The 25,490-nt window shown below is 38.4% G+C and overlaps 1 protein-coding gene and 1 long non-coding RNA gene across 2 annotated transcripts; one reads left to right on the top strand and one right to left on the bottom strand.

Moving 5' to 3' along the window:
• Positions 1-1,623: 1,623 nt before the first annotated feature.
• LOC131530105 (myosin heavy chain, fast skeletal muscle-like) lies at positions 1,624-21,486 on the top strand. The gene is made up of 41 exons (XM_058760226.1): positions 1,624-1,634; positions 1,938-2,035; positions 2,553-2,771; positions 3,238-3,381; positions 3,456-3,612; positions 3,838-3,865; positions 4,934-5,045; positions 5,129-5,221; positions 5,300-5,363; positions 6,166-6,264; positions 6,348-6,451; positions 6,636-6,774; positions 6,858-6,976; positions 10,916-11,065; positions 11,154-11,324; positions 11,400-11,706; positions 11,845-11,915; positions 11,991-12,078; positions 12,158-12,275; positions 12,419-12,542; positions 12,620-12,756; positions 12,840-13,095; positions 15,276-15,518; positions 15,602-15,778; positions 15,876-16,021; positions 16,105-16,195; positions 16,293-16,682; positions 16,830-16,956; positions 17,090-17,208; positions 17,320-17,516; positions 17,608-17,791; positions 17,874-18,039; positions 18,129-18,253; positions 18,357-18,665; positions 18,781-18,984; positions 19,077-19,202; positions 19,342-19,512; positions 19,598-19,702; positions 19,787-19,882; positions 19,997-20,128; positions 21,366-21,486. Exons 3-41 carry the CDS (start codon positions 2,571-2,573, stop codon positions 21,384-21,386), a joined length of 5,811 nt encoding a protein of 1,936 aa, XP_058616209.1. The 5' UTR covers positions 1,624-1,634; positions 1,938-2,035; positions 2,553-2,570; the 3' UTR covers positions 21,387-21,486.
• LOC131530117 (uncharacterized) lies at positions 9,898-21,359 on the bottom strand. The gene is made up of 2 exons (XR_009268324.1): positions 21,149-21,359; positions 9,898-11,088 (listed from the first exon to the last, which is right to left on the bottom strand). It is a non-coding gene; the product is annotated as an uncharacterized LOC131530117 (long non-coding RNA).
• Positions 21,487-25,490: the final 4,004 nt, after the last annotated feature.

Genomic DNA, 25,490 nt, shown 5'->3' with positions numbered 1-25,490 from the left:
TAAATTGAATAGGCAGCCAATGGAGGGCCCTCAATTTAGGCGTGATGTGGTCACATTTGCGACTATTTCCCTGGCAGAAAATAAATGCACTTACATAATGCACTTTAAAAAATTATTAGTAGTACTTGTAGTTCTCTTAAACACACTAGTGTATGAAATATAGTTTCAAGTCTACTACGAGTGGTAACTAAATACATTTTTTAATACAGAGAAAGCATGTTAAAAGCACATTTTAGTTCATAGTCATGGTGTTCCAAAATAGCACAGTTGAGCACACTTAGAATTTCTTAAGATTATCTTAAGAAAAACTAAAGTACAGTGTCCTTGTTACATGTACTTACTATTATAAAAACAGTAAATTATGCATAATTACATGCAATTAACCCCATGCCCAACCCTCATCCTAAAAAGAATCAGATTTCCCTATTTACCTGGGAATGGATTACACAGTCCAAAACAGTGGTACAAAACAAGCACACTCACACCTTTTTTACTGACCCTATTTTCCTATTTGATACTGTAAAGCTGCTTTGACACAATCTGTATTGTTAAAAGTGCTATATACTGTAAATAAAGGTGACTTGACTTGACCTGACCTTAAAGATGGCCTTCTTAGATGGCCTGAGGGTGAGTAAATTAACAGCAATTTTTCATTTTTGAGTGAATGATCCATTTAACCTCTAATAATATAATAATGCCACAAATGAGAGGGTTCTATGTATATTTTACAGCATTAGGAAGAGATATTTTTTCTTAGGAAAACCAAACTATCGGTGTTGGTATCAGCAGATACCATTCTGAATAATCGGCTATCTGTATTGTTGGAGTAATTAAGTATTGGAGCATCCCTAATTTGTATTATTTGTTGCTTACCTTACTTGTTATTATTTAGCTATTAATTTAGAATATGCCCTCAAAAAATGGCTCATTTCAGGAAATGCTCATTTCTGCAAGATCGTGGCTGCCCTTCAGCATAAGTGTGACAGACATGAATGACAACTGCTGTGCCCAAATTTGCTTCTTTGTCACACAGCTTCCAAGGCTTCTGGGAACAGTATCCCAGTGACATTTGAGAGCTTCTCCACAGCTAAACTGGGCTCTAATGTAGTGCCAAGGCACTTGAAGAAGCTTATGCCCAACATAAGACCTAAACAATGTCTGAAATCCAGTAACTGACACCTTCACATAACCCTTTCTCAAGGTTAAGGCGCTTGATCATAAGTAATGCCCATAAATACATCAAGTATAATTTTTAAATCACAGTTTTGGTGGCTTATTTTCAAATATTCATTTAATTCATCAAGGTGTCAATTCACCTCATCTTAACGAAGCGTTTACTGTCATTAACACAACCCATTATCTGTCCTACAAAATGTTCTCTAACACAGTATTTTCTACAAACTAAACAAAGCCTAATTAAGACTGGACAGTTAATTACAACATAGTGATAACTTGTCCTTGGCCTGTGTCATGATATTGATAAATGTAACAATCAATTACAAAAATTCCTGTCAAAACGGAGCTAAGAATGCATGACCAAATACAGTGAGTGTGTTCTGCTGAGTGAACATTATTCTGCCTATATAAGACGCTGCTTCAGGCTCCTCTAAGAACTGACTGGAACTCAAAGGTGGGTGAGTTGCTCATCATGTTCTCTTTCTACTATTAACCTAATACCACATAGTTTAGAGCGACTAACCCTCACACATGTTAATCAGTTAGCATACACTCTAAAATCAAACAAACATGCTAACTCAATTCATTTTGTTGACTTTACTTAAAGTGCTATTGTTTGTTTACCTTATTGATTTACAAAGTGAAATATTGAAATACTTTTAATATATTAGTAAATAAGATTAGTTAAGATTACTTAATTGAATTAAGGCAACGAGTTTGCACAATTTAATTAAGTACACTTAACAAATTACTTTTCACAGTGTACTTAAGAGTTCACATTGTGGACTTTCTTACCGTTGTCTTGGCATCTCCTACCTGAGGTACACATCAGACATATTGTCTCTGGAAAGAACAGCAGGTATTCCACTTGTGATTATATACTGATAATATATGCATATTAAATTATCAACATTTGGTTGAATAGAGTACCAGATTGTTCTAACTGTTGAGTGTGTGTGTGGGGGGGGGGGTGTATTTGATCATTAATGAGTGAAGAGAGCTGCTCATACCTGAAGGAAAATTAGAACTGCATTAGAACGCAGAAGCTCAGAAACACTCATGTGGAGCAGCATTGTTACACCAGTTGTTTAATATTTAGAACGACATAAATATAAAGATTTAAGAAGCAATTTTGAAGCTTGAATATAATAGCAAATTGCTTTAGTGCCATGAACAAATAGTCAAGACTTACCTATAAGCTTTCCAGGCTCTTCCAGGCAGCTGTAACTTAAACACAACTGAAATGAGGTTATTGGAATAGAGAAACCACTCTATTAATGAAATCAGGAGTAAATTTCTTTACTGCAATAATCATGTGCAATCACTCTATAGTACAAGAGTAAACAACCTTCAGCACATTCTCTCCTTGTCATTAGTCACAGTAAACCGCAATCATGGGAGATGGTGAAATGGAGTGTTTCGGCCCGGCGGCCATTTACCTCCGGAAGCCAGAAAGAGAGAGAATCGAGGCTCAGAACACCCCCTTTGATGCCAAAACGGCGTTCTTCGTGACAGAGCCAAAAGAGATGTATCTGAAGGGTATTCTTGTTAGCAGAGAGAGTGGCAAAGCTACCGTCAAAACTCTGTGTGGGAAAGTAAGTACAATTAAAAAATGTATCAATCTTCGGTTTCACTTTATTTTGATGGTCCCTTTAACACATTCTATTGACTATAAGTAATGTTGCACCTACATTTCTACTGACTCTCATTAGAGTGTTAGTAGTGTATTAGTTGACTGGTAGGGTTAGGGTTAGATTAAGTTGACACGTTCTTGCAAAGTTACTTATAATCAGTAGAATATCTGTTGGGAGACCAACACAATAAGGAGTTAGTAGATATGAAGCAGACAGTCTACTAATACTCTTATGAGAGTTTGTTGACATGTAGTTGCAACATTACTTAGTGTCAACAGAATGTTCAAAAGGGACCATCAAAATAAAGTGTTACCCAATCTTCTGCAAAACAATTTTAGAGAATGCTATGGACTTTAAAACTAGATGTCACATGAATCAAACATTGTCATATTTAGTAAATGCCTCACCCTTGCTGAAATTTTTTTAGACACTCACAGTAAAAGAAGATGAAATCTTCCCCATGAATCCTCCCAAGTTTGACAAAATTGAGGACATGGCCATGATGACCCACCTCAATGAGCCTACTGTGCTGTATAACCTCAAAGAGCGTTACGCAGCATGGATGATCTACGTAAGTCTAAGTAAATCATGTTTTATTGCTAGGATGGGACTGCAGCATTGTTAAACTGGACTATCTTCTTTCAGACCTACTCTGGCTTGTTCTGCGTCACTGTCAATCCCTACAAGTGGCTCCCAGTGTACGACTCAGGTGTTGTGGCTGGATACAGAGGCAAGAAGAGGATTGAAGCCCCACCTCACATCTTCTCCATCTCTGACAACGCCTACCAGTTCATGCTCACTGGTAAGAGGGGATATACATTTTCAATCCAATTTGCAAAAAAATAAAGAAAAAGATTATTAAAAGAAAATAAGATTTTCTTAGAAGAATGCTTATTTTGTGCTAATCCTGAGCCTGCCTATATTTTGCTTGACAATTATACAAATATTTTGCTTAAAATTTAAATGAAATAAAAAATAAAATCTTTTCAGCATTTTCACTTAAAACAACACTATGAACTTGTTTCAGACAGGGAGAATCAGTCTATCCTGATTACGTAAGTAGATTATTAAAATTAATAGGTTTTTGTATAAGAAGTGCACTCTCAAAAACTGCCTTGCAAGGATTTTTGCAGAAAGCAGCACTCTGATACACGTAAACATGAAGGCTACTTAATCGATTGAGAGACACCTGGTTGCTGGAGAGCGTGGCTTGTGTGTCAGTGCATGAGCATTATTCTTATAGGCATGTGCTGGAAAAAAAAACTGGATAGCTAAAGTGACAGAAAGGTGTGAGGAAGAAGCTACTTACTGACATTGCTGCATGTGTACGAGGTTAAGAAAACACAGTTCAATTCTGGCATGTACATGCGAATGCTGGGTTCACGTCTTAAGCATTTCTCTGGTAGTGATGGTGAAATGAAGCTTTGTGAAGCACCGAGGCTTCCCCTCAACTGTATTGAAAAATGGCTCATTACGCTAAGCTTATCAACACATTGAACACTCATTTCAGAATCGAAACAATCAGAATTTGTGTTCTGCATTTAACCCATCCAAGTGCTCAGCACAATTTACGAGTATGGCTACTCATCACATCACTTTCACGACATCTTGTGGTTAAAGGTGGAAAAAGGTACCTTTGCGTCCCAGCCATTTTTGGACCATTTCATATAATAAATCAATTTGTGCTACGAAAACCATATAAAGCAATAAAAAAATTACATTTCCTTATACTTGCACAAAGTATGAATAAAGGAGTCTGTGTGTGATCAAAATAAATGAAGATTATTGTGGAATGGTCAGCTGAAGTGCTTGTGAAGCGGGGATTAATGCAATCTGAACATGCACAAAACAACAAATTTATTCATATTATGATTTATTCATTAGCTTCAGAAGTCACAAATCATGTGGTAATGATGACAAAACGAATCAAGCTCTGGTACAGTCCTTCACTGTGAGATTGAAACAAGCTTCGAAGCCTCAGTGCCGAACATCACATTACTACTTTCTGGTGTGCATGTAACTGTACTGTCTGATGGTTATGGTTTTTAAAGAACACTTAAATAAAAGCTAATTTATCAAAGAAGTACTTTCTAATATTCTGAAATGTGTTCACATACACTCAGTGGAGAATCCGGTGCAGGAAAGACTGTCAACACCAAACGTGTGATCCAGTACTTTGCGACAATCGCTGTGTCTGGACCAAAGAAGGCAGAACCTGTCGCTGGCAAAATGCAGGTAACTAAACTAAGCAAACAAATATCATCCAAAGTATGTGACAGAATTATTCTACATGATGAAATTACTTAATTGCTCACCAGGGGTCACTAGAGGATCAAATCATTGCAGCCAACCCTCTGCTGGAGGCTTATGGTAATGCCAAGACTATAAGGAATGACAACTCCTCTCGTTTTGTAAGTTGCTGAGGTCAGATTAATTGCATTATACAAATTCAGTTAACATTCCTAATCTGGAACATTCAATCTCTGTAGGGTAAATTCATCAGGATTCACTTTGCGACCACTGGAAAACTGGCCTCAGCTGATATTGAAACTTGTAAGTCAACATTGTTTTTTTTGCTTTTTTTTTTGTAAACATTTTAAACATTTTAAACATTTGGAGGCTAATAGGGTTGGGCCAATAGATGATGCCATCGTCCATCGCGATGGCTAACAGACATCACGATGTTGAGCCGGCATCGTGTTTCCTGTCACCCCACTCCCTCTCCCGCAATCCGCTGCATCCCAATTCCGTGTTCGGAAAGGAAATTAAGTGTACTACGGAACCCCTAAAGAGAATAAATAGCCTACGAGATGGGAGGATAAAAAACAAATTTCAGTACTTTCTCTCCCAATTATATTGTTGGGTAATTATACCGTATATAAATTGCAGGCATAAGGGATACGCTACTAATATGCAGGGCATTGAAACCGCTTTCGAATGCCCGCTCTCATTTTACTTTCACTTTCGAGATTCGGTATCACATGGACTCTACACTACGGAGAGGCAGTACTTACCACACATTTTACAAGATTAGATATTTGTCAGTGGTGCTCAATGTCTGCAAATCATTCGCCATTGTCCTATCAGTCATCTCTCCTTACTCTGTGTATGTGGTAAGTGAACTTCCATGTACTGTAATGTAACAACCAGCGGCTAACCATGTCACTTTAGTGGCTCCGTAGAACACGTTATTTTTTCTTCCCGTGCCTTTCTGCATACGCCTAACCCTGCTCCCCGATGTCATCGTCCATCATGATGTTTCACTGTAGACATCATTCAATACCAATTTGGTAGACACTGTCCAACCCTAGAGGATAACATGTGGATTGATTGAAATCAATGTCTCTTTTCAAAGATCTGCTGGAAAAGTCGAGAGTGACATTCCAGCTGTCGGCTGAGAGGAGTTACCACATCTTCTACCAGCTCATGACTGGACACAAGCCAGAGCTGCTCGGTGAGAAATCTACAGGATTGTGTGCTTCAGTTATTTCCTTGTTTGAGAGCACCGTTAACATGCTGCACATCAACTCTTTACAGAGGCCCTGCTCATCACCACCAACCCTTATGACTATCCAATGATCAGCCAGGGTGAAATCACTGTCAAGAGCATCAATGATGTGGAGGAGTTCATTGCCACAGATGTATGTGGACAACTTCATTATTAGTAGTAGTTATATTAGTAGTTGCTATTTCCAGAATCTATGAAATATATCTGAGCAAATGAACATCAGAAAAACACCAGCAGAAACTGAATTTTGCATAACATAAAATACCCATCTCTTTTGAAATTGATAATGTGATTTACTTTGGTCTGTGTAAAAACAGACTGCCATTGATATTCTGGGCTTCACTGCTGATGAGAAAGTCAGCATCTACAAGCTGACAGGTGCTGTGATGCATCATGGGAACATGAAGTTCAAACAGAAGCAGAGAGAGGAGCAGGCTGAACCTGACGGCACTGAGGGTAGGGTGTATTATTAACACAAATCAGCATGCAAACATTGACTTGATAAGTGAAAATAATGCATAAAAACTGTTCTTCCTCAGTGGCTGATAAAATCGCCTACCTCATGGGCCTCAACTCTGCTGACATGCTGAAAGCTCTGTGCTACCCCAGAGTGAAGGTCGGGAACGAGATGGTGACCAAAGGCCAGACAGTACCACAGGTGATTACTTACCTTCTCAATAGATGAATGATGTTAGAAATAGAGGTCGACCGACTGATCGGCCGGCTTCACACACAGTTTCAGAAAATGATGGCAGGGCAAAACAGCCTGTTTTGATTTATATATTTTTTTAATCTGATTTCATGTGATTATGTATTTAAATTATGCATGAATATTCCCAAACACTATTGAGTGCGATCTCTGTGCGAGATATTTGACTGTTGTCAAATTTCTATAAAAATCTAAAATACATGTTTGTATCAGGGGCGTAGAATTAGGAGGGGACGCAAGGGACGTGTCCCTACCAATATCCAGCGACTACCAAACTGTCCCTAGCAATAATTTTGATCAAACAATTAAATATATGTATATGTTTTTGTAATTTCAGACGCATCTGAAAGGTCATACCATTGATACCTAAGAAGTTAAAGTAAATACGCTGGATAACTGCGCGCTTTCAAGGTTGCGCATTTAATACATGGGAAGAATAGTCGCACACCGGACGAGGAGAGCAGCGCAGCATTTAGAACAACTCAAAGGGATTGCACCCAATTCAAGACAGCAGTCTAAAACAGTAAATATAAAAGCCCACTTCAGGAATTAACAAAGGTGCATTGATGACTTTGTAGTACGGTGTTTGACAAAACAGAGCAAATGGAAAGAGAAAGCGCGACCTATGGCTATTACAGTGGCGGCTGCTGGTCTTTCAAAGAGGGGAAGCTCAATTTCGGCCTACATCATAAAAATTGTCCATTTATTTATACATAAATTCTGCCCTACGTTCCTTTTCAAGAAAATGCTCTGTGAACCTGTCGTACCAACTAGGCGTCTTTTCCAGTGACGCTAGCCTACTGTATGAATGAATGAATGAACAAACAATCTAAAAAAAAAAGATATTAAACTCGACGGAGGAAATGTGGGAATTAGGTTAAACTGAAACAAGGAATGTGGTGTATAATAGGGTTGTCACGATACCATAAAAATGTCTTACGATACTATATCAGCTTCATTTATAATTCAATTCTACAAAATGAATCAAAATTTTATAAATAAGTAGATGTAAGTGAAAACAGACAATATTATTCTCTGAATACTTAATTAATGTGAATGAATGACTGGCTATTGTTATCCATGAAATGATCTAAACAAATGCACTGCACAGAATCTGCATGAAGTGACATTTAGATGTGGCATTTATTCATTTAGACTGTATTTATTATTGCATAAATAATGTTATGAGATTAATGTTTTAAATACTAAATTCTGAATATAGAAAATAATGTAATATGCCTACTTTTAGACGGGAAACTTAAAAACGGCCAGCAGGTGGCAGAAGATTGTGATTGAATCACTGAGTCATTCAAATGATTCTTTCAAAACGGCTGAATCCTTCAGGAGCGAATCAAATGACTGTTTTTATGAATGGTTCAGTGAATCAGTGATTCGCCCAAATCAACGCGGATTTGGATTCGAACACAGAAACTAAACAAAATCAGCACTCTTGCTTGTGTCGTATTGCCGAACTGTCAGGAGCATTTTTTGCTCGCATATCTTGAAATTTCCGAGTTAGTAGCATGTATATTAAAACATAACATTATAAATGAATAAAAATATATATATAATGATTGATAAGAACCAAGTGCAAAGCCGCTATGGGACTGAGCTCGAATAGCTTCAGCGTCAGCGACTTTTTATAGTACAAAATCGCTGTCAATCAAAAGGAGATGCAGTCTTTTGACAGACCCTCCAATCATCACGCAGAAGTCCGGAGTCCAGGCCAGCCCACTCCTCCATTCACCCCCAGAGACGCTGAGCGTCCGTGGGCGGGACATAATCGCAGCATTTATCCAATGACCGTCTAGTTTAACAAAACTGTTCAAAGCAGCCCCATTGAAGTCAATGGACGCTCGGCTTCAGCAGAGAAATGCACTGACGCTACGGGAGTGTATGAGAAGGAAATCGAGTCAGCGACCTGCTATATGTAGCTGATTCTGAACAAACTCGTCTTCAAGATGAACGTGTTCTAACGCATTTTTAGTCAATAAAATGTTAACACAATAGTACATATTTGACCATTCATTTTTTGACATTATAGGGGAAGCCGAGCTTCCCTTGCAGTCTTAAAGAAATCCCCACTGGGCTATTATTAGATACAGACAGAAAGACAAACGTTGTGCGGAAAGATACACAATCTTCCAGCCTAGGAAAAAGTCATTATGAACATTAACAATAATTTGGAACAAATATAATGTGTATTTTATGGTAAACTATGTAAGTGGCACTCTGTGGTGCAGCAGGATTTGGAACATGCTGCTAATATTGTTCAACTGAATGTACAAATCAAACTGGTAGCTGAAATATCCACATAATAAAAAAACAACACAGAAATAAGAGCGTGCGGTTTATCTGCCAATCAAATGTGCATGAAAGTTCCGTTACTACAGCAACAGCAGAGTTTTCTTTCAGAATCTGGATCGATTATGTATAGGTAAAAACATTTTTATATATAGTATATTTATATTCAAAATCTATCAGTAGGATAGTTGTGTATAGGTTTATATTGTTTTACTTCATTGCTGTATGCCTGTATTTATGTAGCACCGTGGTCCTGTGAGGCACGACATTTCGTTCCACTGTATGCCCTGCATGTAGCAGAATGACAATAAAGCTCAACTTGACTTGACTTGACTTAATATAAAAATAAAGTGATGCCTGATAAAGACACCCAGCGCTTATGTAATTGTGTAATTGTTTGATAAACATATTAATAAAAAAAAAAACTATGTATATGAATTATGAATATGTTGGGTTTATGTCCCCACCAATGTCAAAAGCAAACCTACGCCCTTGGTTTGTATTAAAATAAAAATGGATGATAAATACACCTTTCCTATGGAATTAAATAGCAAGCACTTTGAGTGTCTTGTTCATCATATTTATTTTCATATAAAGTGACAGAACTGAAATTATATCATGTTTACCAGCAGCACAGCACATGAGTGAGAATAAGCAATATCTGCCTTTGATCTCGTTGGTATCTGTTCTACTTTGAGAGGTCAGAACTGTCCGTCTTACCAGCGCTTATTTCACTCCTCCACTCACTGCAGCCACCTACTCTCGCCTACATTTCAGTCGAGGCGAGGCACATCTCAAATAAGCCTAATGATAGGCTTTCGTGGTGACGTGCAGCAGTGGCGCAGGACAGCCTCAGCCAGTCGGTTGAAATTAAAGAGTTGCGCAATAGCACTGGTCATCAACAGAAACACAGCGTGATTTTCAAAAAGTCAGTGCTTCGATCGCAACACAGACAGGGTGAATTTATGAATGAAGGTGTGAAAGTTCTGTCACAAATATGTTGTTACATATCCTCGCGCTTTTTTAAGTGGGTATACGGAAATCCGTGACCTTTGCTAGTGGGTATATGCCGTATACCTGCGTATCACGTAGACTACACCACTGATTATATCTCCAGCTATAACAGTAGTCTACCTCCAGCTGACAGAGAATGGATTTGCATTTGCAAGTCTGTGGGAAACACTGGTGTCTGTCAGCAAATGTAAACAAAAAGCATGCTTCAGAACTGTTTTGAGAAGGTGCTTAGGTTTTGAGCCATGTATCATTACTATGAATTAGGCTACTACCACTATTACTATCGTGTACCCTGCAATAAACATTTACTCAAACTCTCTTTTTTGATATGAATGGGAAAAAAAAATAAATAAATAAAATGTAAAAATTAAAAAACATTTTTTTAAAAATCAACCAAACATATCTGCAAAAATCAGCAGGCCATCAGCTGCCCTGATTTCTAAATATCGGCAATTGATATCGGTCAAACCCCTATCGGTCAACCTCTAATTAGAAATGTCCCATAGACATTCATAAAAGAAATTCATTCTTCACAAAGTACATTTTAATATCAATTACACTGTTTCTCAGGTGAACAACTCAGTCTCTGCTCTCTGCAAGTCTGTCTATGAGAAAATGTTCTTGTGGATGGTCGTCCGTATCAATGAGATGTTGGATACCAAGCAGCCTAGACAGTTCTTCATTGGTGTGCTGGACATCGCTGGATTTGAGATCTTTGATGTGAGCATCAGTCTTTACAGTCTCTGTAAGAATCAAGACATAAAAGATAACAGTCAGCAGTATGAACTTGCCTCTGTTGAATTATCAGTACAACAGCTTGGAGCAGCTTTGCATCAACTTCACAAATGAGAAACTGCAACAGTTCTTCAACCACCACATGTTTGTTCTGGAGCAAGAGGAGTACAAGAAAGAAGGCATTGAATGGGAGTTCATTGACTTTGGTATGGACTTGGCTGCCTGCATTGAGCTCATTGAGAAGGTAAGCGGCCATTCAGTAAATTAAAATGGCTATTCACATTGTACCTGTACTTCAGTGTGAACATTTCTTCAACAGCCAATGGGCATCTTCTCCATCCTTGAAGAGGAGTGCATGTTCCCCAAGGCTACAGACATAAGCTTCAAAAACAAACTGTATGATCAGCATCTGGGCAAAACTGCAGCTTTCCAGAAGCCCAAGCCTGTCAAAGGTAAGCCAGAGGCCCACTTCTCTCTGGTGCACTACGCCGGCACTGTGGACTACAACATTACTGGCTGGTTGGACAAGAACAAGGATCCACTGAACGACTCTGTTGTGCAACTTTACCAAAAGTCATCGCTCAAACTGCTTTCCTTCCTGTATGCCGCGCATGCAGGCTCTGAAGGTACAAACATTTGCACTTTCTGAATCCCTTCGTCTTTTAATTATGTGCAAGACAATATTCACATAGTGATTTATTTTAAAAAAATTAATTAAAAGCAACAAAAATGTAACAAAAACAATTTTTAATTACATATAATAGCGGAGGGTGGCGGTGGAAAGAAAGGCAAAAAGAAGGGTGGTTCCTTCCAGACTGTGTCTGCACTTTTTAGGGTAAATAGATTCTCTCTTTTAATGCAGGATGTGAACCTCCTCTCTATGAAAAACTAATGACAAACATTTCCACAGGAGAACTTAGGTAAACTGATGACTAACCTGAGGAGCACTCACCCTCACTTTGTGCGCTGCTTGATTCCTAATGAGTCCAAGACTCCAGGTAAACTTGATCCCCAAAGACTCAAATGCATCACAGTTTTGAAAATACTTCTGAAACATTAAGAACATTTGCATTTCAGGTCTGATGGAGAACTTCCTGGTTATCCACCAGCTCAGGTGTAATGGTGTGCTGGAGGGTATCAGAATCTGCAGGAAAGGTTTCCCCAGCAGAATTCTCTATGGTGACTTCAAGCAGAGGTAAAGACACTACACCTTTTTCAACCTTTTAATTAAAGATAATACACCACCTAATCTTAACCACATTTAAAAATTGTTAATCCTAACTCTAATCTAACCCTAACTCAACAAAATATACCCGTTGTTGTCTAAATGTCCTCTAGGTACAAAGTATTAAATGCTAGTGTCATCCCTGAGGGACAGTTCATTGACAACAAAAAGGCTTCAGAGAAACTCTTGGGCTCTATTGATATTGACCACACCCAATACAAGTTTGGACACACTAAGGTGAGCTATATTAAGCTCAACTCTACATGGAATGGCTTCCATAACATACCACTAAACACCATTATATATTTGCACAGGTGTTCTTTAAAGCTGGTCTGTTGGGAACTCTTGAGGAGATGAGAGATGAGAAACTAGCAGAGCTGGTTACCATGACTCAGGCTCTTTGCCGAGGCTTCCTCATGAGGACAGAGTTTGTGAAGATGATGGAGAGGAGGTGGGTGAAATTTGTATTATTTGATATACTAGAAAATATATGAAGATTTTGGTTAAACAAAAACCAGAAACTCTCTTCCACAGAGAGTCGATTTTTGCAATTCAATACAACATTCGCTCATTCATGAATGTCAAACATTGGCCATGGATGAAGCTCTACTTCAAGATCAAGCCTCTTCTGAAGAGTGCGGAGACTGAGAAAGAAATGGCAGCCATGAAGGAGAACTATGAAAAAATGAAGGAGGATCTGACAAAGGCATTAGCTAAAAAGAAGGAGCTTGAGGAGAAAATGGTGTCACTTATTCAAGAGAAAAATGACCTTCAGCTGCAAGTAACATCTGTGAGTATTTCAGCTCTTTCTGATCCTAATATGGATCCTACAGCTATGAACATAAGTCATTAACTATATCCATTAGGCATAGGAAGATTCCCTGATTCGATGCGATGCATCGGTTTAAAAAGTGTGCATCAGCTACAAGTTGGCATTTATATCGCAATGCATCGTTTCAAACATATTTGCAACAGTAAAAACAGATTTATTTATATATAATTACTAGTGGATGCGCCATACTTTTATTATTTAGAAAGTGACCAATAATCTGTGACCAATATTTTATATGTAGATTGATTTCTCCTCTCTAAACAGTTTCTCAAGCGCGTTCTCTCATCACCGCTGCTGCGTGAATGACGCATCACAACACAGCCCCAGTTCTACAGGGGTGCTACAAAACGAAATCAAAAGCACCTTTCAACATTTTTACGCCCCTAGGGCCGGGCTTCGGGCCAATTTTCAAGTCATATTTCAGACGTGGGCCGGGCATCGGGCCTGTTTGAGGCTTCTCCTTATTTTTACATTTTAGACATCCATCAATTAGTGATGAAAAAATTGCCGCACTAGTGGAAACAACACGAGACCATGTTGCTGCGACTGTCAAGAGCGGCTTGACTGTGTTTAGTGTCCCGCAGCAGCAGCAGCAAGCGTGTAGTCAGCGCAGCTGAAGAGTTCTGCTTTCAAATGCACGCAATGGGCTAAAGCTTGCCGCAAAGCCCCAGCAAAATAATAATGTGTCAGGGGGAAATAGTAAGGAGATATTTTAATTATTTACTAATAAACTAGTGTTTTCTGTGTCAGTGTCGCAAAGATGAAGATGACGATCGCCGTCTCCTCATTAGACGCGCCTTTAGAGAGAAGTGCATCTTCACGGATTATGATTATAATGAAAGTTTTTGTTTTCGATTTGATTTGATTTATTTAAGTAGTAATTTAAAGCTTTCTATAGATATATTTATCATGTCTGTGAGGCATTTATTCGCTTAGTTTCAGTTCATTTTTGGGATGCACTCCTGTTCAAGATCGAGGCGGCAGAAAGTGCATCATGTTTATTTTCTTTATTTTATAAAAGCACATTTTGTGGATATTGTGAGTGCACACAAATAAAAGTAGACCCTTTACAGTTCCGAATGATGTAATACTCTTACCTTTATGAGCAAAAATTATGGCGTATTTTAAGTTGTTTCCACTGAAAAAAATGTAAGTGATTGTACTGGAGCCTCCATGTCCTGCAAAGCGTGCTTTAGCTTCCACTCTCAGCACAAACGATTGGATACAGCGCGCATTTATCTAGGTTTAATATTTAAACATTGTCATATGCTTGAACTGTTTTAGTATATCTATAGATTTTATTTCAGGCAAGTCATGATGATTTGAGAAGGCTAAATTGATCAAACATAGGCTATGATCAGCTCACCGTCTGCCGCTGGCCACTTGGTTGTTACTTTAAAAAAGAAAAAAAAAGTATATTCAATTAACAAAAAATGCTCCAGTTTATCTAAATTAACTTAGTAAAAAAACTAAACGAAATATAATCACTTTGCCATTACATACAAAACTGAACTATTTTAATAGATGAAACAGTAGTATAAGTCGTTTTGGAAGAAGGGGGAAAAAAGACGGGCTTGGGCCGGTAATTCTGATAAGCTGTCGGACACGGACCGGGCTAGGGCCTAAATTTTTCCTCTGTGACTGTGTGACTGTGAGGCGGCCTAGTCGCAGGTCAAAACGCCGCTCTTCCGTTCCGATCAAAACATCAAACACGTTCTCCCCACTCAGTGATGCACCCACTGAGAAACCTAGTTATTGGCGATTCTATTGTATGGAACGTGAAAATAGAGACACCAGCCACCATAGTCCAATGTTTACCGGAAGCCAGAGCGCCTGACATCTTTGCAAATTTAAAAAAGTGCTGGCTAATGCTAAATGTAAATTCATGCTAAATTAGCAAATTGCATTAAAAGTGATCATATTTTCTCCATTGCATCGTATTGCATCAAATCGCATTGTGTTGAATCGAATCGAATCGAAATCGGATCACACTGCATCGTAACGGGTGAACCGTATTGCATCGCTAGCTGCTTCATATGTAGATTTAATGTATCGTATCGTTGGCTATGCATCGAGATGTGTATCGTATCGGCCTGAGTCATGAGATGCACATCCCTAATATCCATGTCAATGAACAGGAATCTGAAAACCTCTCTGATGCTGAGGAGAGATGTGAAGGTCTCATCAAAAGCAAGATCCAGCTTGAGGCAAAACTCAAAGAGACAAACGAGAGACTGGAGGATGAAGAAGAAAGCAATGCTGAACTGACTGCCAAGAAGAGGAAACTGGAGGACGAATGCTCCGAGTTGAAGAAAGACATCGATGACCTGGAGCTCACCTTGGCCAAAGTGGAGAAGGAGAAACATGCAACAGAAAATAAAGTTAGTATTTTTTGACACTGTACCACTGCTAATGATGATTCAGGCTCTTGAACATGAAACCAATAAACAATGTTTCCATTTAGGTGAAAAACCTGACAGAGGAGATGGCCTCTCAGGATGAGAGCATTGCCAAGCTGACCAAAGAGAAGAAAGCCCTCCAAGAGGCACACCAGCAGACTCTTGATGATCTTCAGGCAGAGGAAGACAAAGTCAACACTCTGACTAAAGCCAAGTCAAAGCTTGAGCAGCAAGTCGACGATGTAAGATGTTTGGCATGAGAATAAGACCATCAATCAAAGCGAAATTAATATTGCTGCTATATACCAGATTTTAATGCTCTGGTTTCTGTAAAAACAGCTTGAGGGCTCACTGGAGCAAGAGAAGAAGCTTCGTATGGACCTTGAGAGAGCCAAGAGGAAGCTTGAGGGTGATCTGAAACTGGCCCAGGAGTCCATAATGGACCTGGAGAATGAAAAACAACAATCAGATGAGAAGATCAAAAAGTGAGTGGATGTCAATCTTTCACCGATTACACATTTGACAAAAAGCATTTTGCATATTCTACAAAACACTACTTTCAAAACAGGAAGGACTTTGAGATAAGTCAGCTTCTCAGCAAGATTGAGGATGAACAGTCTTTGGGAGCACAGCTTCAAAAGAAGATCAAAGAACTTCAGGTAATGCTAACCATAATCTTATCTATGTGAAACTGTGAAGTTGCTGGGCAAATACACAATACAAATATCACTAAAAGTTTTTTTTTTCCTCAATTAGGCCCGTATAGAGGAACTAGAAGAGGAAATTGAGGCAGAACGAGCTGCTCGTGCTAAAGTGGAGAAGCAGAGAGCTGATCTCTCCAGGGAACTTGAGGAGATCAGCGAGAGGCTTGAGGAAGCTGGTGGTGCCACTGCTGCCCAGATTGAGATGAACAAGAAGCGTGAAGCTGAACTCCAGAAGTTGCGTCGTGATCTGGAAGAGTCTACCTTGCAGCATGAAGCTACAGCTGCAGCTCTCAGAAAGAAGCAGGCAGATACTGTGGCTGAACTCGGAGAACAGATCGACAACCTCCAGCGGGTCAAGCAGAAGCTGGAGAAGGAGAAGAGTGAATACAAGATGGAGATTGATGACTTGACAAGCAACATGGAGGCTGTGGCTAAAGCAAAGGTACAATCTTGAAAAAAAAAAAAATCTATAAGAAGTGTCACAAAACTTCTTTAACTTTAGCTGCTTGAAATATGCCCAGAAATTTGAAATAATATCCAGAAGCATCTAAATTAGTTCAAAAAAGTTAATATTTCTTAACTGATGTAGGCAAACCTTGAAAAGATGTGCCGTACATTAGAAGACCAAGGAAGTGAGCTAAAAACGAAGAATGATGAGCTTGTGCGCCAACTTAATGACATCAATGCCCAGAAGGCAAGGCTCCAAACTGAAAATGGTATATAAACACTCAATATACCATACACACAAAAAGCACAGAACTGTGCGAAAAAAGTGATTCGAAAACCCAGTACTGAAATCATACAAGTCTTTCGTGACTCTTTCATAAATCATACGTTGTCTCATACTAGGTGAATATGGCCGTCAATTGGAGGAGAAAGAAGCTCTTGTTTCTCAACTGACAAGAGGCAAACAGGCTTACACTCAGCAGGTTGAGGAACTCAAAAGACATATTGAGGAAGAGGTTAAGGTATGTATCTACAAAAAGGATTACCTTATCAAGTACTATATATAACTAAGATTATAGCTGTGTGCAACAGGAATGGAAACATTTTCACTTTAATGTTTTTCTTACTTTAAGGCCAAGAATGCTCTGGCCCATGCGGTTCAGTCTGCCCGCCATGACTGTGATTTGCTCAGAGAGCAGTATGAGGAGGAGCAGGAGGCCAAAGCTGAACTCCAGCGTGGAATGTCTAAGGCCAACAGTGAGGTGGCTCAGTGGAGAACCAAATATGAGACTGATGCCATCCAACGCACTGAGGAGCTTGAGGAATCCAAGTAAATACTGCAAAGAACAATGTCTTCGGCACCCTAAATTTAATATCACAAATATTATTAAGATTTCATAATTTCATACCAATTTCTACAGAAAAAAGCTTGCCCAGCGTCTGCAGGATGCTGAAGAATCTATTGAGGCGGTGAACTCCAAGTGTGCCTCTCTGGAAAAGACCAAACAGAGACTGCAGGGTGAAGTAGAGGACCTCATGATTGATGTGGAGAGGTCAAATGCATTGGCTGCCAACCTTGACAAGAAGCAGAGAAACTTTGACAAGGTGAGAAGGGTGTGGATAATCTTTAAATCTATAACTTGATCCATGGACTTGGCTAATTAACAATGACTACCATTTTCTTCAGGTCCTAGCAGAGTGGAAACAGAAGTATGAGGAAAGCCAGGCTGAACTAGAAGGTGCTCTGAAAGAAGCTCGTTCTCTCAGCACTGAGCTTTTCAAAATGAAGAACTCCTATGAAGAAGCTCTTGACCACCTCGAGACCCTGAAGAGGGAGAACAAGAATCTGCAACGTAAATGGCTCTTTTTTTGTTCAAAAAGCATTTTAAAAAGATGCATTAAAATAGAAAGTTTTACAATTCCACTTTTTAAAACCCTTTAGAGGAGATTTCTGACCTCACTGAACAGCTTGGAGAGACTGGAAAGAGCATTCATGAGTTAGAGAAAGCCAAGAAGACAGTGGAGTCTGAGAAATCAGAGATCCAGGCTGCACTTGAAGAAGCTGAAGTACTGTTACTTAAAATTGTCAAATCAATTAATTTATTAACAGTGCATTACATTATTTTCCTGTGAGCTTGATACGATTCTTATTATAACTACTATACATCAGGGCACCCTGGAGCATGAAGAGTCCAAGATTCTTCGTGTGCAGCTGGAGCTGAACCAAGTGAAGAGTGAGATTGACAGGAAGCTGGCTGAGAAGGACGAGGAGATAGAACAGATCAAGAGGAACAGCCAAAGAGTGATCGATTCCATGCAAAGCACTCTGGACTCTGAGATCAGGAGCAGAAATGATGCCCTGAGAGTCAAAAAGAAGATGGAGGGAGATCTGAATGAGATGGAGGTCCAGCTGAGTCATGCCAACCGCCAGGCTGCTGAGGCCCAGAAACAGCTCAGGAACGTCCAAGGCCAACTCAAGGTATCTTTCTGTAGAATGAGGAATTGCAACACATTAAATGTTTGATAATATGAATATGATACATTAATTAAATGAAATATGACATGCAGCTAACAAAGAAAGAACATTTCCACAGGATGCCCAACTGCACCTTGATGAAGCTCTCAGAGGACAGGAGGACATGAAGGAGCAGGTGGCCATGGTGGAGCGCAGGAATAACCTGATGCAAGCAGAGATTGAGGAGCTGAGAGCTGCACTGGAGCAAACAGAGAGAGGCCGCAAAGTGGCGGAGCAGGAGCTTGTGGACGTCAGCGAGCGTGTGGGACTGCTGCACTCACAAGTACAGAAAAACTATACTTGCAGCAAATTCAGGTTACATGATAACCAAGTTTTAGTTCAAGGTACACTAAACTACCTGCTTAAATCCCACAGAATACAAGTCTTATTAACACCAAGAAGAAGCTGGAGGCTGATCTGGTTCAGGTTCAAGGTGAGGTGGACGATGCAGTCCAGGAGGCCAGAAATGCAGAAGAGAAGGCCAAGAAGGCCATCACTGATGTGGGTGTTTACTTTCTGTTTCTCCATTCTAAATTAAACAGTAATTTGACCATTTAGCCACATGTGGTAACAAATGGAACCTTCATGGAAGGCATTCTGTCCATATTGGCTAGTTCATTTGAATTGGCTTATATTTCAGGCTGCCATGATGGCTGAGGAGCTGAAGAAGGAGCAGGACACCAGTGCTCACCTGGAGAGGATGAAGAAGAACCTGGAGCTGACTGTCAAAGACCTGCAGCACCGTCTGGATGAGGCTGAGAGTCTGGCCATGAAGGGTGGAAAGAAACAGCTCCAGAAACTGGAGTCCAGGGTAAATAACAAGCTAAATACAGTCTTAGATGAACTGGCTATATGGTAGAGATTTGAGAGGTGACAACAATGACTCTCTACTGAAGGTGCGCGAGTTGGAGGCTGAAGTTGAAGCCGAACAGAGACGTGGTGCAGACGCTGTGAAAGGTGTGCGCAAATATGAAAGGAGAGTGAAGGAGCTCACCTACCAGGTACATCTACACAGGATTTAGAAATGTATTTAATTACAATATACATAGTTTAACCAAGACCATGTACAATATTTACACCCACAGACTGAGGAAGACAAGAAGAACGTGAGCCGACTGCAGGATCTGGTAGACAAGCTGCAGCTGAAAGTGAAGACCTACAAGCGCCAGTCTGAAGAAGCTGTAAGTCTAATGTCAAATGTCTCGAGTGTGAAGTTTTGATTTTCTATTCAATACATTCAGTGTCATGAGTGCAATGCTCTGAAAGGGTTTGGATATCTTGTGTCATCCTAACAGGAGGAGCAGGCCAACACTCACCTGTCCAGGTACAGGAAGGTGCAGCATGAGCTGGAGGAGGCTCAGGAGCGCGCTGACATCGCAGAGTCCCAGGTCAACAAGCTGAGAGCCAAGAGCCGTGAGGCTGGGAAGGTAACATATAAACTTATACTATCACGATAACAGTGTTGGGCAGTACAATAGCTAAAAAGAGCAAAGCTGTTAGTTTAGATAGTCCTACCAGACAGCTAAAACAACTCGACTGTGGTGGAGGGTCTCTGACCTGCTGACTGTTTTGGTGAAATCTCATCTTCTGTCAGAGGTCCAGCATCCGATTAAAGAAACGGAACAAGGCTGACCGATTGAAGGACTGCGTACAACTTTTCTTGCTTATTCATGTGAAGCTCACTGAACTAAAAATGGCAGCACTGCACAATTATTGTGATTGTGAGACTGAATTAGGGTTGCAATGAATAACTATATTGACATTTTTTCCCCTCTAGTCAGAGAGCTAAATATTTTTGCCAGCATCTTTTTATTTAATATAATTAACATAAATATATAATACAACACATTATCCAGGTTGTAAGCAGCAGATTAGTCAAGTCAAGTCATCTTTATTTATATAGCGCTTTTAACAATACAGATTGTGTCAAAGCACTTAACAGTATCAAATTGGAGGATAGAGTGTCAGTAATGTATAATGATAAGATTAAACACTCAATTTTCAGTTAAAGGCATTTCATTATTGAATTCAGAGATGTCATTGTGTAGCTCAGTTTAGTTTAAATAGTATCTGTGCAATCAAATCGACGATAATCGCTAGAAATTAAGTGTCCCCAATCAGCTTAGAAAACCAAACAATAAATAAGAAGAAAACAAGAAACATACTGTTAGACCCGTTTCACATTACACACATGAACAACACTTTTTCTTTTTCCATTTTGAGGCCATGTCATTAGGTTAGATTGTTAGATATATGGTTTCGACTATCGTCGTGTCAACACTACGAGTGAGCAGACCGCTAATAATAATAAATAAAGTGGTTTACACTGCAAGTGTGCAAATGCTGCATATTTAATGGAGTAAAGATGAATTCATTGAAATGTTTTAAGCAAAGTCATTCACAACATTTTCAAGATTAAAAGCATTTTGCATGAGGTTTGTGCTTACCTTTCCATCCTGGTGTTTTGCCTTCATCCTTCTGGCAGTGTTTACTTCCATCCTTGTTTATCTGTTCAAGTGTATTTTAAGGGTTAAGGATGGATCTACACTTGGAAAATTGATGTTCAGGAGCAGCACAAAGTAGCTCTGCATGAAAGTCCCATATAAACTGATTTTCAAATAGTCTGGTGAGATCATAATGACTCTAATATGTTCTTGTTTTCAGGGCAAAGAAGCCGAGGAGTGAGGGAGAATATCCAGACAGAGTAGCAAGTCATCATACAATATGAGTTGCTTGTGAAATGTCAGTGTGCAGTTAGTGACAATAAAAGTAAACCTGCAAACTTCTTGCTGTTGTGTTTCTGTAACTATCAACCATTTCCATAAAGCTCTCCATCATATGGGATGAGAAGTGTCTGCAAGAAAAAAGGCAAATCATTCTAAAACACAGGCAAATAAAATACTTTTGAATATTTATCCATCTTTCATACTGTACACTATTATGTTGTAATGTCTGAATTTAGCAGTGCCAGCTATTTACCAGGTATACATCATAACTACAATAATTATTATGTATTCCTGCTTTAGTACTTGAATTTCCATGCAGGAACTTACTTAAGTATTTCTGACACAGATGCAAATATTACATGATGTTAGTCTTATTAACCAGATGATTTAAAGACAATCGCAATTAGAGTAATAGCATCATAAGTACACTAAAAGAGCTTCATACTAGCATTCATGCATTACTGTTCTCTGTAAGACTCAACTGTGTTAAAGCAACTACTAATGTCTAGTCTTGGAAAGAGATTTAAAATAAAAAAAATTCCAGGTTAAAAATAACAATAACTCAAGCACAAATGTAAATATAAGAAGTCAATAATAATTAAACTTCACATAAGGGACAATATAATGATAATCAAGCTTACCTTTCTAGTCATCTTGTTAGTTGTTCGCTGTCCATGTCAATGCTGGCGATGAGTTTCATTTCTATTTTACTTACTTTTAACTAACTTCTTTCTTAACCTCCTAGTAACACCTTAGCAACCACCTCATATAGCCTAGGAGCACTCTAGTAACCAAGAGACTTTTAACGTGGTTCAGCTGTAAAGCTCTGAAGAAGGATCTTGGGGTAAACATGAAGATCATTGGCAAACAACCCTTAGCAGTAACTCATTCTATCAAAAATAAATGAGGACATCATTCTTTATTTTTAGATAATGAACTTTAATGAAAAGCTGTAATGGCCTGTGGATTGACACTGAGCCTCAGCTGCAGCGCCAATGCTTTATATTGAATTTCTGCAACTTGAATCTGCAGTTGGATCATGACACTTTATATAAACTATTAAAAAAAAACCGCTGAGCTTATTTTAAACCATAAAACCAGAAAGTCTATGAAGTTCACATCCATTTGACGTCATTTCGCCAACTGATAAAATAAATAAACCTCACATCTCCGACAAAAACTTACGTGTGGATTTCTGTCATGTGGAGGCAGCATCAATACTCTCTCTCAAAAAAAACATCATCCATGTGTGTCTTTTCCAATTAAATGCACACTTTCACTGGCGCTGGTCCCTCTGTGACCGTTATCTGACGAAATCCGAGAGAGAGTGACGCCGGTTTCACACCGCAAGCGTGAGCAGCGCGTATTGTTTTCGGCGTGTTTGTTAACAAATGAGTGCATTCACACCTGGAGCAGGAGCAGCGCGATAGTTTCGGCGCCGAGTCTATTCTTGCTGCGCTGCTTACGCTGAATTAAAGCCACAGTGCATTTTTCTTGATCAAAATTGACCTGAGTAACATAAAAAATGACACATTTCACTATAAAATCATGTGAGGTGTTTCGTGTTTCACAATCACGCGGTAAAAGGCACACTGTATTGATTTTTTAAATTATTATACACACTAGTGCCTTTAATACTTGTTCAAATCAATCACTTTAGCAAAGTTTGTACTAGGCTATTTTCTGCTAATTTTGAAAAATAATGTTCAATAAATATACTGTCATTAAAATGTTAAATATATTTTAAAATACAGAAACAAAATAAAAAGTAAAGATTCTGAAAGCATTGAAGGAGATCCCATAATAAGTTAATATAGATTTACAGTAGTAACAACAAATTTTATTTTATTATATGATATGATTAATATCATGTTTTTAAATATGATGGTTTCATTGTAAACATGGTGATTATCTCTAAGGTGCACACCCAACATAATAGGCTATATGATATTTCTGAATCTAACCATGTCATGTCAACAATTGGAAAAGTCAGCCATCTATTAATTATCATGTTAATTATTGTGCCATCATGTTAATTATTGTGCTTTTTACCCCAAATACCACCCTGACAGCACACGTACATCTCGGAGACGTCTATTTGATGTCTGCATTTTCATCTGCAAGACGTATTTTTTAGAGTGTTTGCTCATCTGCAATACGTCTATAGGACGTTTCCTTTTAGATGTCAAAGAGACGTCTCTAAGATGTCTTTAAGATGTTTATGATTTAGAATGTATGTAAAACTGACATCTCACAGATGTTTGTATACAGCAGATGCTCTCCAGATCAAGAGATCTTCAACAGACATCTTGCAGACGTACGTGTGCTATCTGGGCATACTTTTACATATTCTAGTTCTAGTTATTGAAAAACTGTTGCTTTAATTATCTTAAATCAAACTGGTAATCATTAAGAAAACCTTTGTCTCAAAATATATTCAATAATTTTAGCAATTCTCATTTTCTACTTAAATCTACAACATTAAAAATATATATATATTAGATTTAGCACAGAATCAACTACACGAAAAAACATCACTGCCAGGAGTTATTGCCCAAACTTCAAAGGCCTGTTTAAATTATTAAAACTAAAGGCATTTATTAACTTTAAGATTACTTTTTATCATTTAAACTACAGACCAATTTCGTGTAGACGTCACAGTTACGTCACTCGCAGCTGCGCGCGCGGATTGTGGCGGCAGAAACACACGGTAAGCGGAGTGAAACGGGAAACATCCACGGAATAAGAGATAAAATGTACTGTTGTGCCTTTGGATGTCAGAATCAGAATGCAACTCATTTTTATAGAATACTGTCCTCAAAACACCATTTGAAGCCAAACGCAGACGTTTAAGGGCGTTTCTTCAACTAGGGGCACTTTTAGCCTTGTAAAGTTGAATAAAAAAAACTTGTTCAAAAGTCACGAAACACAGTCTCATAAGTTTAAATAATTTGTCTAGTTTTAAGGTCTGTAAGAGGATAAACTTAGATTACAAGAGAAATTGTTAATATTTTAAATTTTTCCGACCTGCAATGAACAAATGTCATTTCCACCACATCTCTAGTTATCCGTCTAGTTAAGTATACTTTAAAATATAATGTATTCCTTGAAACTCTTGTGCTGCTTAATATTTTTTTGGAGCCTGTGATGCTTTTTTCTTTGATTCTTTGATGAATAAAAAGTTAAAAAGAACAACATTTATTAAAAATAGAAATCTTTTCTATAAGTCTTTACTATAACTTTTTATCCATTATTACTTAACACATCCTTGCTAAATAACAATATTCATTTCTTTAAAAAAAAAAAAAAAAAAAAAACACTGACACCAAACTTTTGAATAGTAGTATATATTGTAACACAATTTATTTTATTTTTGAATAAACACACTGTTCCTGAAAAAAAGTATCAGAGGTCCCAAAAAATATTAAGCAGCACTTGTCTGCTTCTGCAGTAAAACGTGAACTCACAATGCCTTGAAAGTGGACAATACCGGCTTTTTTGACAAAACGTGTTGAGGGTTCAGATCGCGCAATATGTGGAGAATAATGCACGGCAATTAGCAGCAGAAAAAAAAATCATTTATTTGAAAGTGGCGTTTATATATTTATATATAGAAATACCAGTTTACTTATTACTCAATTACAATATTTTTTATTACAATTTTTTATTTTTTTAAACTTTCCCTCTTTTTTTCAAAACTGTACTCACAAATCCAAGAATTGCATTTAGGAATCTCTCTCCAAGAATTGAGGGATATTGATAAATTCACTGTAAATACTGAAGCAAGATTGAAAGCAAACCTTTTTTTTTTTTTGTGATTGTGAATACAGTATTACACAGTACGAAATAAAAGAAACAGTTGTGTAGACGTGTGTTTATAGGCCTGTTCTAAAGAAAAAAAGAAATCAAGATACTCCCTGTTAGATTTTTGTGTGTTACATAGAAAATTGTGTGTTGTGTTTTGCAAAAAGTGTTTTATGAAATTGAAAACTGAGTCTAAGGATGATAATTAGTGTCTGGTTTTGCAGATTTGGTGTGTGCTTCTGCTGTTTGAGTGTCAGCT

Source organism: Onychostoma macrolepis, chromosome 22 (assembly GCF_012432095.1).
Source record: "Onychostoma macrolepis isolate SWU-2019 chromosome 22, ASM1243209v1, whole genome shotgun sequence".
NCBI lineage: Eukaryota > Metazoa > Chordata > Actinopteri > Cypriniformes > Cyprinidae > Onychostoma > Onychostoma macrolepis.
The sequence above is the reverse complement of the archived record's forward strand: the minus strand, read 5'-3'. Positions and strand labels throughout refer to the sequence as shown.